Source organism: Sparus aurata, chromosome 6, assembly GCF_900880675.1.
Source record: "Sparus aurata chromosome 6, fSpaAur1.1, whole genome shotgun sequence".
NCBI lineage: Eukaryota > Metazoa > Chordata > Actinopteri > Spariformes > Sparidae > Sparus > Sparus aurata.
In genome coordinates, this window is record NC_044192.1 from 25925028 (window position 1) to 25939834 (window position 14807).

The window sequence follows — 14807 nt, forward strand, 5'->3', positions numbered from 1 at the left end:
TTTTCGCAAGTAAGAAAATGAGCATTTTTCCCAAAATGTTGGACTGCATCACTGCACTCGTGTATTCTCACTTCAGCCCTACTGCTTGTTGCCAATTACACAAATGTCACTTTAGTGTGTGACACATTGTCCCTCGACTCTGCATTAATTAGAGAGGCTCAGTATAGGCTGCACTCACAAAAAGCATGGCAGTAAACACGGTTATATTTTCTATCTCTCAAACCCTTAACCAAGCTCAAACGCATATAGAGTACTGGCTACCCACACATTCTTAAACAGTCACAGAAACACGCTCTTTCTTTCTTTCTTTCTTTCCTTTTCCTTCTCACACACACACACACACACACACTTACCATGGCTGAAAGGGTTATTTGTGATGGAGGTGTGAAGGCTCCGGACCGTGAAATTCTGGCACACTGTGTTTACCCTGGCTGGTACTCAGACACTGAGCAGAACACACACACACACACACACACACACACACACACACACACACACACACACACACACACACACACACACACACACACACACACACACACTCCAGAGAAGGACATCCCACAGATTGTAGGCCAAGGCCGCTTGAGGGGCCTCGCTGTGTGCATGGATATATGGGTGTGATTGTCTATACTGCCTTACTGTGTGTGTGTGTGTGTGTTTTTGTGTGTGTGTGTGACACTGTCACTGGTTCTTATCAGGACAAAGCACAACCAGCAGCACAGGGCTGCAGGGGGCATGAGGGTGAGGGGGAGGGTGGAGTGGGCAAGAAGTGGTTGAATAATATCCACGCTTTTCTTTTTTTCCCTTCTTCCTTGTCTCACTCCTCGTGTCTTTATCGGTTTGTGAGATCTGTCTTCACCCCTCATCATCTTCATCATCCTTTTGTTTTTCTCTTCCTTCTCTTCCCACGCAGTCCCTTCACCCAAATCATGTGTTGTCAGTGTTGTTGCCTCCATTCTTGTCCATCTGTCCTTTCCTCTTCTACCATCTTTGTCTCCATACTATTCCTCATCAATCAGTATGAACAACTTCCCTTTTCTAACCGTGTTGCTCTTCTGTTTTGTTGGTCCATTTATTTCCACAGAAGTGCATCATGTAGCTCATTGTTGGACACGAACACACCCACACATCTGTCTTTCCGCCTAATATTAAGATGAGACATGCCTAAGCCATATTTGATGAAATATAAACAATGCTGGGAAGAGGTAACAAATGGGCGGAGGTGGTAGGGAATATCCCCCATGCTGTTCTGCAAAACAATGCAGTCCTTCCAGTTGCTTCATTTATTTCACTGATGACAAACCACAGACGGACGGAGGTGCTGTAATTGAGACCAGATGTAAACAGAGAGAGAGAAGGAAAGAAAAAAAACAAAGACAAGGGCAGGGAGGCAAAGCCGAGAGCCCTGGCGGTAACAAGCAGCAGATTACATCCAGAGTGACGCATTTTATTTTCCAAATGCTCTCCATGGTCGGAGGGAAGGGAGGGAGAGAAATTGAGGGAACACGGAGAGGAAGTGGAGGCGACGGGGTGAAGTAACCACATGCCTTCTTTGCCAGATGGATCTTAGTCGGGCTGTGATCGGCCAGCATTTAACCATTCCTTTGGTTCAGTCGCTCAAATGGCTTCTGACAAGCCTCCAACCCTCATGTTTTTCGTGAACTTTCTCACGAAACTTCTCAGACGCTTGTCCAGGAGTCAATAATCACTTTTCTAACCCGGGGGAAATCAGAGTGGGATTGTATCAGGTGTTTTGGCAAACTCTACTGTACATCCCTCTAATTCGTTAATCGAGAACAATGCGGTGAATTGAGAAAGTTTAAGTGTTTCTTGAGTGCTAATGTAATTCAGCCCCTCAGTCACGTTGTATTTGTGCATGTGTGTGCATGTGCGTTTGTGTGTGTGTGTGTGTGTGTGTGTGTGTGTGTGTGTCATCATACTGTTTGTATCAGGGAGAGTAAAAAGGCAGAAGAGATTTGGTTCGTGTCCCTGGACATCGTCACACACACGCACAGATGTGTTCACAGGCTAGCACACACATGCACAGCCTGTCACATTTGCATGCAGATGTTTCATCTCTTCATCTCTCTGTGGCTATTTTTAGCCTCACTATCCCACTGCTTACATTCCTTTTTCCCCCCCTCTCCTTCAGCTCTTCCTTATGTCTTTTCAGAAGCTTTACCTAAAAAATTCCCTCTCTTTCTCCGAAGCATCCTCTCATCCTGCATCAATCCCTCTCTGACAGAAGGCAGGGAGGGTGGGTCGCCCTGGCTCGGAGACACCATGGAGAGACCAGCCTGTCACAGCCTAAGAAGTGTGCTTAGTAGACAACTACACAAGGACGGCAGAGTTATATTTATGGAGGATGGGTGGAGTCAAGCAAATGCAGCAAAGCATTACATTTATGCAGATTCAGAAGGACATTTTCTCTGACTAATTGGTCAAAAAGCATTAATCCCTGTGTGACATGGAGAAAGTGCGAAGCCTGTAGAGAGTTCAGCTATATTGCTGCTTGGAGATTCTCTCCTTGATGTAATCCTATGTCACCCGGCAAGACCCTCTGATGCAGCTAGCATCAACCCAGCCATGCCAACAGGCTGGCTGCAGCGATGAATGCATGATGAATCAGCAAGCGCTTAATGACGAGCTAATATGAAGTAAAGATTCACGCTCGCACTGAAGTATGATGACATGATAGATACACAGCGATATGCACTCATACACGAGTGTGTTTTAGAGTGTGTGTCTATGTGTCAGTCACAGGTCCCGGCGGTTTAATTATTCAGGCTGTATTAAATCTTCATTTCCGCAGCCCTGATAGTCGGCCCACCTAATGGTGAACACAGATGAATAATGAATATTGCATTTTCACCATCAAGTCTCGTGTGTGTGTGTGTGTGAGAGAGAGAGAGAGAGGGAGAGAGAGATGCAGAGTCACTGAGAGAAAGAGATGACGGCAATTGGAGACAGATGAATAACGCTGCAAAGTGAGCTGGAGGAAAAAAAACAAACTGTATAGTGCGGAGCGGAGAAGGAGAGGGAGTGTGATTGAGAAACGGCTACCGCCTGCTGCGATGGAGAGGCATAGAGAAAGGCAGAGAGGGGGTAGAATAAAGAGCCTGTAGCATGCTGCGTCTTCAAATCTCACAAGACCAGCTAACAGTCTCTGTCATGTTGGGCTCTTCACTGTGCTGTTTCAGTAAAGTGGCCTGCACTGGTTTTTATCCCAGCCTCCATCTAGCTGACACATTCGCACTCCCATGTAGAACCCACCGTAGTCAGTGATCCACTACATACACGCTTTGGAACCATGGAAGTGGAACATCAGTGCCCATGAAGCACTGGTTATCACTGAGTTTTTGTTTTTTCTTGCCTTTAAGACCATAAAATGGGTTTATTTTTCTCCCCACATAAAGGCTTAACGTGATTTTAAAATGCAAAGCATTCCACACAGGTCCAGAAAGAAAAGTAATTTATTCATTCATTTTGTTGTGTATGGCCTATTTGCCTCCTGGTGGCTGAAGGCACTTGTACAGACGACACACTGAAGCTGGTCCTTCACTTTTCTTTTCTCCACCAAGCTGTCTGGACACTGCTATAAATAATATAAGTATAGTATAATATATATGATAAATCTACATCTATGCTGCCATTTATGCCTCATAGCTCTGTTTAGGCACCTCTTGTCAGAAGCAGGTTAGTTACAAACAGCATCTTAAAAAGGCTATTTTCAGATTCTCGAGTGTGAACAAAGCGCAGGGGGTAGATTTTGGATCAGGTCATTTGCTTGTGAACTGGATTAAATGGAACCGCTGTGCTATTCGGTTGTTTGTATTCTTAGCGGCACAAATTAGTGTTTCTGAGCTCGTTCATCTGGTCTCTGTTCTCTTTCTGAACGATGAGTGGGCTGATTGCACACTTTGACATTGCACATTATCAGGAAACCTTTCCACTCTGGATTCCCGATGACCCATTCATCCAGTCCAGTCCAGCAGAGAGTTTATAGTCAAGCAGAATGGCATACTGAAATGTGAGTTTAGGTCTGTTTGTCCACTCCTGTTTGATAAAGAATGTCACAGTTTCAGTTGATCTCAGTTCTGAGAGGCTGTGTGCGGAGGAGAGCCATAGGCAGCAGCAGGCAGGAAAAAGCGTATCTACCTCTGAAATCAAGGTATGTCTTTGAAAAGCTGAAAAGCACAAGGTTTGATCGCTGCTGACATATCTGGGTTAGGATGATAACGGGGTGCCAGGAGTCCCCACCCCCCACCTCCCAGCCCTTCTACCCTATAAAAATCCATAAGTAGAAAAAAAAAAAAAAACATGAACAAAATATAAACACATTTTTTTTTCATTGTTCTATAACATATCCGTGCCGTCTATGTTGAGAGAATAAACTGTGAGGGTTTGTCAGCCTGCTTGTAAATCAAGGATAAGGGATTAGCAGAAGAAATCAACACGTATGTGTGCCTGGGTGGTACATCAAAGAGCAGCAGAGTGTGAGAGCGTATACATGTATAGGAGGGACATATATGTAGGTAGAGTCTGTGAGTCTTTGATAATCCACGCTGAATAAACATTCATGTGACACGATCCCCTGCATCTCGCTTTAATTCAAACTCTGCTTTCTGTTCTCCCTCATTCCTCTGCGCTCACTTTCTTTTCCCATTTCTATCTCTCGTCTTTCCTCTCCTTCCATATCCTCCTCCCTGCATCGCCACACTGTGAGGGAACGCAGGACGTGGGCGGACAATCTCACAGTCCCTTTCAAGGTTCAAAGTCCCTTTTCTCCCTTCGCTTCCCTTGCTCCTGCACTGTTCTACGTGTTGCCGCCTTATTAAGTTGTTCCACTCTCTCCCGCTCGCCCTCTCGCTCACTCTCTCTCTCCCTCCTTCCCCAGGAGTGAGTGTGTGCTTGGTCACAGAACATCTTTCTGGTTTCTGCCTGCTAATGAGGCAGCCTCCACACACACACTTACGCCCTCACTCTCTCTCTCTCTTGTTCTCTCTCTCACACACACACACACACACACACACACTCACACTCACACACACACACACACACACACACACACACACACACAAGTTCATGCTTCCGCGTATGCACCACACTGTGCAACTCGCATGTCCCCTTTAAAAATAGTTGCGTTCTGTTTATCACATGCAGTGTTGTGTGTATAATATCTTGCAAATGTTAACCTACATTTTACATAGACATGCGCCCACACACTCCTTCTAATCTATATTACCAGTGCTTTAATGGGGAGGCTTTTTTGTGGCGCTCGTCTCATCCCTGTGGCTCGTACGAGTCCCGAAGAAAAGCACACACTGAAGCATAAACATGGCTGCTGGCCAGCTGGTACACAGAAGACGATGAAATATGTGTTTTAGCTTTGATATTGTGATGTATGACATGATATTACATGGCGTGTATAAATTAAGGAATGATTTGATTGCAGATTTCCATTAACGGTATTCTTGAAAATGTTAATATGGAACACTGTCCACATCACGTAATAGTGGCATTTTTTTCAAAAACTGATTAATTTAATCAATAAATCGACCAGTCATATGCCTTGTTGAGACTGCTTTTCAGTTAGTAAATACGTCTAAAAATAGTCTTAAAAAAAGTAAATAAATAGAACTATTATAGGGTGAGATACAATTGGTGCTGTAACTGTAAAGTTTGTTTACCATGATAAGACATTTGTGGTGTGACAGCATTAAAAAAAAAAAAAAAAACATTTCCATTTGCCTTTGATTTTTTTATTTATTTTTTTACAATGGATCATCTATTTTGTGGCAGCCCACAAACAACTTGAATGACATCCACCCTACCGACGAGTGGGAACTTTTTGTTGTGTCAATGATGCATTTGAATTTTTATCATATTATTTCAGCACACTCTCTCAATCGGCTGTCATCTCACAGCACACCTTCTGTAAGCTTTAGTTTTTCTTCCTGCCCCTCCTATTCTCTATAGTTTGTATATATTTACACTTCCTATCCATAAGGGTGTACAAATGGCTGGCGAAGGGAGAAAATGTTGATTTCTCTTTGGTTTTGTGCAGAATGTGTTTATTGGGCTGCCACCTGCTCATCGCTCACAGAAAACCAGTTTAAGAGGCTCCTTTCAAACGTATGACGCACCATGTCATGTATGTCTCTCTGGATAAAAGGATTAACCCGATGCCATATATTTTGATATAATATTAATGCATAGTGGGTTGTAACAAGGCATAGATGGGACTCAGTTCAGGGTTGAAGACGTCTCTTTAGTTTCCTACATGAGACCTCTGTCACAAAGCTCGATTGGCGGTAGGGGAGCATTCAACACTCTTCATATACCCCTTTGTCAAACCTCTGTGAGACACACACACACGCACACACACACACACACACACACACACACACACACACACACCGTCCCTCTTGTTTGTACCACTGTGCCCCCCTCGCTCCTCTGTGGCCATCCATGCCATCTCATCTCTCCCCCGGGCTCACCATATCGCTTTACTTCATTATTTAGCGTGTTATTTTTTCTCCTCCCTGATCTATAGTCCCCGACATCACAGAGGCGGCTAATTAATTATGGATGGACTTCAGCAAGGGGGGGTGGGGGGTGGATTGGGGGATATGGTAGGGGGACTTAAAAAAACGACGAGACACTTGCCTCATTACATATGCGCAGTGTTTTTGGAGCTTTATTAATTTATATCTTGTCAGGCTATGCCAAAGCCTTCAGAACTCCTTTGGCTTTTTAAAACATTTTTTTATTTATATAGCGTCCCGCTCATCATCTCCTTACTCGCCATCCATCCCCTCGCTCTCTCTCCACCCTGCCCAATCTACAGAATGTACTGATTTTAATCTCTCACCTTCTACGTATCTGCACACACACACACACACACACACATACACGCCTGCCGACTGTCTCATTATCTGCTCTTTGCGCATGTTAAAAGGTGTTTTGCTCACTTGCGAGCGGAGATTATCTCATCCGCCCGCTGAACACTTGTTTTATTAATTCTTTTCTATGATTTTTTTTTCCCTCCATTTGGTGTGGAACGAGGTGGTGTGGTGCACATCAGAGCGCATCGAGAATGAAGGAAGGAATATTTTTGAACAGGCTTGACCTAGAACGACAGCTGCTCTCCTCTGAGAAAGCTCACGGCGACGTTCAATCAAAAGTGGCATCTGCGTCTAGGCAGTAAGATATCAACAAATATACGTCAAATATTGCGTGATTACTATTGTTAGGAGTGATGCTTTTGGTGTGCGAGGTATGGTAGTATAATCAGAGTAAAGCTGTTTCCTTTTATTGTATATGCAGGAAATCTTCAGTAATGTAATATATACATCTTAAAGCTCTACATAATTATACATGCCTTTACTGTTGACAAATGGGAAAAGTGGCGGTAGCCTTAGGCAGCGAAGCTAACAGCAGCCGTTTAGAGAAAACCATCACTGAGAGGTAAGGAAAGCCCTCTGGCTACCTGGCTTTGAACAGAAGTTGAAGACTTGGATGTCCGCCATCATAAAACACACTTTGTATCATAAACACTTATTCACATACTCAAAAACACAGGTGCAAATACACACTTTTACACCCTGATCCAAGTATGTTGTGAGAGCTTACTTATTGTCAGCCGCATGCTCGGAAACAAATTCAAATTTGGCAAAGGCAGTTTTCTGCATCTGTCGGTGTTAAAACCGCTCAAGAAGATGTTAGAATGCAAAGACGATGATCAAAATCTCAAAATAGAACAGATGTTTTTGTGCCGTGTTCTGGTGTAAAGAAACCATCTGTGGCGTGCATTCCTTCACGCGTCATCTCCACTTCACACACATGTAACTTTTACTATAAATGGCTGTTACAGTAGAAGCAACATAAAGTGAACCTTGTAATGAAACGAGCTGCTGCAAAAAGAGGTCTAGCTCTGGTGCTTTTGTGTGTTTGATAAATGCTGAAATGGCCATTCAGCCGCCTGTGGAATCGCTGGCAGACATTTAACTGAATCAGCTCACCTCCCTGAGGCATGTACTGCACACACCCTATACCACCGACTCTCCTAACCACACACACATATGCACACTCCTCTCTCTTCCTCCCCTGTTGGTCCTCTTGAATTCAACCGGATGGAGTGTCACATCTGGCTCAGGAAAACCACAGCATCCGTCTTTCGCAGATGAAATGAAAGCTGAGAAGTCAGGAAAAAGAGGAGGAAAAAAGGGAAAAAAAGATCTTTTCCAGCTTCAAACGAATCCCCCCGGTGAAATATTGTTTCGGTGTACTCTGCACTTCGCAGCCCTAATGCCGGCTTTGAACTGTTCTGGCACCTGTCACAAATACTGATGAAATAGTTTCTCTCAACAGAGCACTTTTCCCTTTATCCTTCCTGCTTTTCCCTCAATATCCTAATTTTTCCCCTCTCCTACCTCCATCTCTTTCCCAGAAATCCTCTCCATTCTGTCTGGGTTGCAGTGTGATCTGGTTTTTGAGAAACTAGGAGCATCGTGCAGCATTATTCTGGACTTGTGCAACATTCCATTCACTCAGTGTTGGCTTACATTCCCATAATAGTCAGACTTTAAAGTATTTGACGTAAAATGCTAGAATCCTGAGATAACATATATCACCAGGCCACCTAACATTTAAAATATTTTCTCTTGCACATTTCCTGAAGATCTTGAACAATCATGAGACAACACTGTTTAACTTTTTTTTTTTTTTTTTTACTGCAAAAAAAGCTTGATGTAACAATACAAAGGACTGACTGAAGGAAAGGGATACTTAAAGGAAAGATGACTGCCAGAGAAAACGTCGAGCAGACAGCTGAGCTGACACAAAGTCGATAGCGGGATGAATAAAACATTGGTTAGCTGCAGCCTGCGCTAGAGGCTATGCTAACTTCTGACACACCGGTGTCTACAAGTTAGCTTTAGCAGCGGGAGGCTTCTCTTTTTTCTGACTCTCGTGGCACCGCGGACAATGGAAGCCCACAGCTTTTGACACAAGCGTCCTGTTTTTTTCTGCGGAGACAGGACTTCAAAAGCCACAAGTGCAAAGCAATCTCTACTTTCTTCTTCTTCTTCTTCTTCTCTCTCTCTCTCTCTGCAACTCCGGCCCCCTCCATCAATTTTCAAGCATTGTCTGAGGCCCCAGGCAGTTAATTAAGTAGGATGTTGTCGGGGGGCTTGGATGCGTGGTGTGGAGGAAGCTCTGACTGTTGGCTGGATGTAGGGAAAGAGACAGAGAAGGTGTATTCATCCCTTGGTTATTCGGTTTCCCTGTTTCTTGTCTTTTCTTTCTACCCTTTTTTGAGTCTTTCCATTTCTTTCCTTTCTTCATCAACAGCTATCTGACTTCCTTGTTTCACTTTGCTCTTTTCTCAGTTAAACTCTCCTCTGCTTCCCTGTCTACTCTTCCTTCACTACCTCTCTCTCTCTCCACTCCTCTCATTTCCTCCATCTCTCTTCAACCATCCTTCACGTCCCCCTCCTTCTTCATCCTCTTCCTTCCTCCACCATTCCCTACCTCGATCCCCGACTCGGAGCCATCCATTTTGCCTCCCCCCGCCATTCCTCCCTGTTGATTATACATCAGGTCTTGTGCAGCCAGCTTCTTCCTCCTATAGTATTCCCCCCTCTCATTATGTGTTATGCATGTGTTTGTGTGTGATCAGACACACAAGGCCAGGGCTAAGCAGCCTAATGAACAAACTCAGGCATTGTGTTCAGGCCCCAGGGACACGCTGTAGCTTCTAATGTACAACAGCTCAGAGGAGGAAATTCACTGACAGGGAGCCAGCTATCTGCTTAAAGGCAACGCGACTACAAGAAGTGAAGTAGAGGGCATGTGTAGTGCCTTGTGTGTGCAGCGAATGTCTTACAAGCGTCTGGTCAGTGTTTTCCCATCCGAAGCTGTTCTGATTTGTGAACATGTCGTCCTAATCTGCAGCTTTGACTGGCCGGGGACGTCACTGTCAACTTTGGGCTCTTTTACACCCTTGTTACATAACCATTTTTTTCCATTAACGTATGATTATGCATTAAAAAAGTCCTTCACTTCCTTAAAAAATGTATCTGCTAGTTTGAGGTTATTTTTAGTCTTTTTCTACAAGGAGTCAATGCACCTAAACAGCTCGATGGAAACAAAGCTTTAGTAGAGTTGAACAGATATTGGACTAGATGACGGATGATTTATTTGGAATCTTGAAGTTTTGAATGTGATTGTGTAAACCCAGCTGAAATATCTAGGTTTTTTTTTTTTTTCTTTTGTCTTAGGAGTATGATTTATCTGAATATTTGACTTGAGTCCAAAGTTTTAAGATGCACGCCCTGTTTTCCTCATGTCTCTTATTATGTGTTATAGTGGCTCCAGGTTGTAAAATACGTGATTTGTCAACAGTGATCTGATTTGTTACCCTTTCTGGCTCCATAAAAGACAGCACAGGATGGGTTAGTTTCACCCAAGCTTTAACTCAAGTTGTGTAATATCTGTCACCCACCCCCGCTCTTTTTCCTTCTCCGTCTCTCATTCTCGATGTTGGTTGTGTTTTGCATCGCTGCCAAATCATGGCATGAATGCTGTAATGACTTCATTTCTTCCAGCGCATGCACACATGCATATCTAGGAAACATTACATACCGAGCCGACTGTCCTGTCTTATTCTGCCTCAGTGAAGTGGACACATGAGAGCAAAGGCGCATGTTAATCCAAGTGCACATTAAGAAACGTATTTGTCCAAGGAGCCCCTCAAGGGGTGTGTACTCCATTGGTATGAGCCAGTGGATGACGCTGCTTCCAAATAATCTTAACAAGATTCTGTCAGCTCTGGCCAATATCGTTGATGAATGCACAAACACATACAGGCAAACATAAAGTTCACAAGCTCATTACTACATTCACTGCACACATGGACATAATACACTGGAGTCTAACGTTGTACAATAATAATGCAGCTCTGTTGTGATGTGAATTCTTTCATGGGGTAGATAATCTTTTGCAAAGTTCGTATGAAAGGCCCTCTGGCTTAAGTGTTGTCGTGCAGCATTTCTATCTGGTGCAAGGCCAGCAGGAGTGTTGCACAAGCCTTTAACACATGTGAGCAGCGCAGCACAGCTCTTTAGGCTGAATGTGTTGTGTCAAAATCTGGCGTGAAGTCGAATATGTAACCCACGGCTTGTTCGCTTTTTAAAATGAGTGGTATATTTCATCACTCCTTCTCTTATCTTCTTGCTATTGTGCTTTGTTTGCTTGCTCTTCTGACTGCATTGAACAACCTCACTCTCTTTCTCCTGTAACGTCAAATAAGTATCTCCTTTTTTCAATGTGTCTGCAGGACTGCCCTCAGATCCTTCCCTCAACCCAGATCTACATCCCTGTCGGGGTGACCAAGCCAATCACCTTAGCTGCCAAAAACCTGCCCCAGCCCCAGTCAGGACAGAGGAACTATGAGTGCGTGTTCCACATCCAGGGGGAGACCCACAACGTGCCCGCCCTGCGCTTCAACAGCACCTCCATCCAGTGCCAGAAAACAGCGGTGAGTAAGAAGGAACTGAATGTGGGGGTAATCTGGTTGTGTGAGTGGATACCCATTAAGTGTTGTTAAAGGAAACAAAAGAGAGATTATTTAGCCTCTGTTTTATGTATCAATAGTATTCAGGTTGAACGATGCTAACATGAATGCCATTTTTCTTGGGCACAGAGAAAATAATAAGCGTTTGGTGAGAATTGTAGTTTTGTATAAGACCTAAACCACTGACTGCTGTGCAGCCTGGAGTGTGAATGATACTATGAATGTTGTATGCTAAAAGCATAGTCATTCAGCCGTATTACTCATGCCGGAATCAATGCAACTTGGTAACTAAATCATGATCCTAGTAAGGACATTGACTGGGGAAGACTTTAAATAATGGCCTCCAACAACTAATGGCCACTTTGGACGCTAACATGCTCATTGTCCTGATAGATCACCATGCACCACTGGTACTCTGGCTCGGTCACAAGCTAGATAAATGATCCACGACTGATCTTCCCACATTGAGCTGATAGTGAGCAAATAGACATTGATGTCAAGAATTCACAAAGACATTATTTGAATTAAGACACACTTACATGGTCAGCCATCATAGTTTTGTTCTGTTCTTCTTTGAGTTTTGAATGTATTTATGGCTTGTAGGTTTGAGTGGTATGTGCTGGATTAAAGTGTTTTCAAGGATGTTTTATTTTTTGCAGAAGTTTTCTAATAAGAAATTGTGTGTACGTGTGTGTTTAGGGGATTTGCAGGTAGGCGTAGGAGATTGTGCATGTGGGTCCATGCCTGTTCTGTGTGTTGAAGTATGGTTGTGTGTGTTTGTGTGTGTGTTTGCGAGGCTTTCAAACTAGCGTGACAGATAAGAGGTAGCCAGCGTTGCGCTTCACTGAGGCTGAAAATGTGAAGAGGAAGTCTGTCTCTGAACCTAGTTGGGAGCGGATTGATCATGTTTACACCTCGACTCTATACCTCTCTCTCCCTCTCTGTCTTCCTTCCTCTGTCTGGCTGTAGAGCTCATCTTTCTCTCTGCCCCCCTCCCTCCCTTTGTCTGTCATACTTTCTTCTTGGAGCCATTCCCTACTGCATCATCCTTGTCTCTTCAAGCTCACTTCTTCTGACTGCCTGTCCCTGCCTACTCCTGTCGTAACATATATGGAGTAATGCACAAACCTGAGTGGAGATGAGAGCTGGTGCCGCTAATTTAGTTTTAGTTTTCAACCGATTAATAAAAAGCAGAAATATCCAAAAGTTGTCATGTCTGGCTAATAAACCATAGCACCTTAAAGAACTGAACCACCTTTCTATACAAACACACATACAACACACTAGCAGCAGTCTCTGTTTAGTCGTATAGCTCGCTGTGACAGCCACCGCAGCATTTGATTCTGTCTGTATTGACGAGTAGTCTTCAGGTGCTGGCACACGCGGGCAAGTTGTTTGTGAAGGCAGGGCTAATTAGCTAGCGATAGGCTTGTCTCTCCACAGAGATGTCTGTTTATTGACTGCTTATTGTAGCTGCAAGGCCAGTGCTAATCAGCAGCAAAGCCTTAGCCCCAGCCGAAAGCTGAATTTCTCCATTTGATGTCCACACAGCAGACATGCTAGCAGCAATTAGCCCTGGGCTGTCAGCGCTTAGCCCTTGTTAGCAATTAGCCGCACCAACTTGACTGCACGGTCAGATATCGATGCAGCGCGAGCATCAAGTCTACAAGTGAGATTCAGCGGATGAAAAAGATGCCAGCTGCATGAACTTGCCATAAAGGCATAATTCATCCGGGCCTGAGCTTATGAGTGTAATTATGTGTCATGAATTATTAGGATGAGAGTCTTATTATAGCTGTGGAGCAGTATTTCAAAAGAACGGGGGTCTTAAATATTAGTTTATCCCTTTATGGACCTCCATATCTCTTCTTTTCATGCACACCCATCCATGTTTGTTCCTACTTTGACAGTGTTCAGCACCAACTTAATGAATCATGTATGACTCTGCAGTAGAAATAGACTTCATCGGTTATGCTGCATACGCACCGCTGCCTCGGCTTGTAGGCACACACAGCTATGGGGATAGGGGTTAATCAGTGTCTGTGCGAGTGTATACATGTGCATCCTCCAATACGCCTTAGGCTATGGATCCCAGGATAGCTGTGTGTTTGGGTGTGCAGGTTTATTTTAGCACTGCAAGAGGACTGCTGGAGGTGGGCCTTGCTAATCAATGGGATAAACACTGGGGTGCTAATCCACAGTTTAGCCTTGTGTTGGAGATACACATAAGTGTTTACTGACAGACACTCACTCACTCACTTGTTGTAGGCACGACAAGGACAAGGGCAGAGATGAGAGAGCTGCGGTGAGAATTTCCTATAAAGTGATAAAGAGGAGGGAGAGGAGAAAACGCCTCGAGGTGGAAAGGACAGAGGATAGGATAGATGTCGAAGAGTAGAGGAAAGAAAGGTGAGAAAAACAACAGGAAGGAAGGTAATACTAGATAGCAGGGGCAAAGCGACAAAATGGAGATGAGAGCAGGCAAATTTGAGCCTAGTAGACAATTTCAAGTGAGATGAATGGAGGAAAGTGAGAGCGATACTAAAGAAAACAGAGAGGAAGGGAAACCGACATGAGAGGGTGTGAGGGAGAAAATCAGCTCAAAAGTCTCTCCTGAGGCCATTCTCATCTCTTTTATAAAATATCATGACGCTGTCCAACAGAAGAAAGCTAACCACAGGATATTCTGGATATCCACCGTTGGATCATGTTTAAACTCTAGTTTCCTTTACTTTACTCCTTTTACAGTCATCATAATGACTCAATAATCGTCCATAGTATCCCCTAACAGGAGGCTGTCAATAACCTACTGTATATGTGACACACATGATATATGATAGCGTAACATCAGCTCCATACTATAACCGCGTTGGGTATTGACTATCCATATCTGCTTATGGGGGAAAAAATATCGGTGCTATGGTATTTCTGTATGAGGTTACTGTACATACCAAGTGATCCCAAAGGGGGGATGAACAGGCGGATCGCAAGACATGAGAAAGGATTGCAGTATTTCTTGCAAGCAGGGACATGAAACAAGTGGGACACACAATATTCAAGCCTTTTGAAGAATCATACATTCAGGGTAAGGATTTTAAACCTGCTCAAAGCCCTCAGTTTTTGCTGCGTCAAACCTTTAAAAAGGCTTTTATTCTGAAAAATATGGTTTGTCACACACTTTGCCTTTCTCACTTTTGAAGTTGGGGACTGAGCCAAACCTAATTCAACA

General features: G+C 43.9%; 1 protein-coding gene across 4 annotated transcripts in view; it reads left to right on the forward strand.

Moving 5' to 3' along the window:
* The window catches only part of plxna1b (plexin A1b), a 192615-nt gene that overhangs the window by 118961 nt on the left and 58847 nt on the right, over positions 1-14807 (forward strand). For all 4 annotated transcript variants that reach the window (XM_030419453.1, XM_030419454.1, XM_030419455.1 and 1 more), the window contains exon 10: positions 11342-11542. In XM_030419453.1, coding sequence (XP_030275313.1) covers positions 11342-11542 — 201 coding nt within the window. The remainder of the gene's footprint in view (positions 1-11341; positions 11543-14807) is intronic.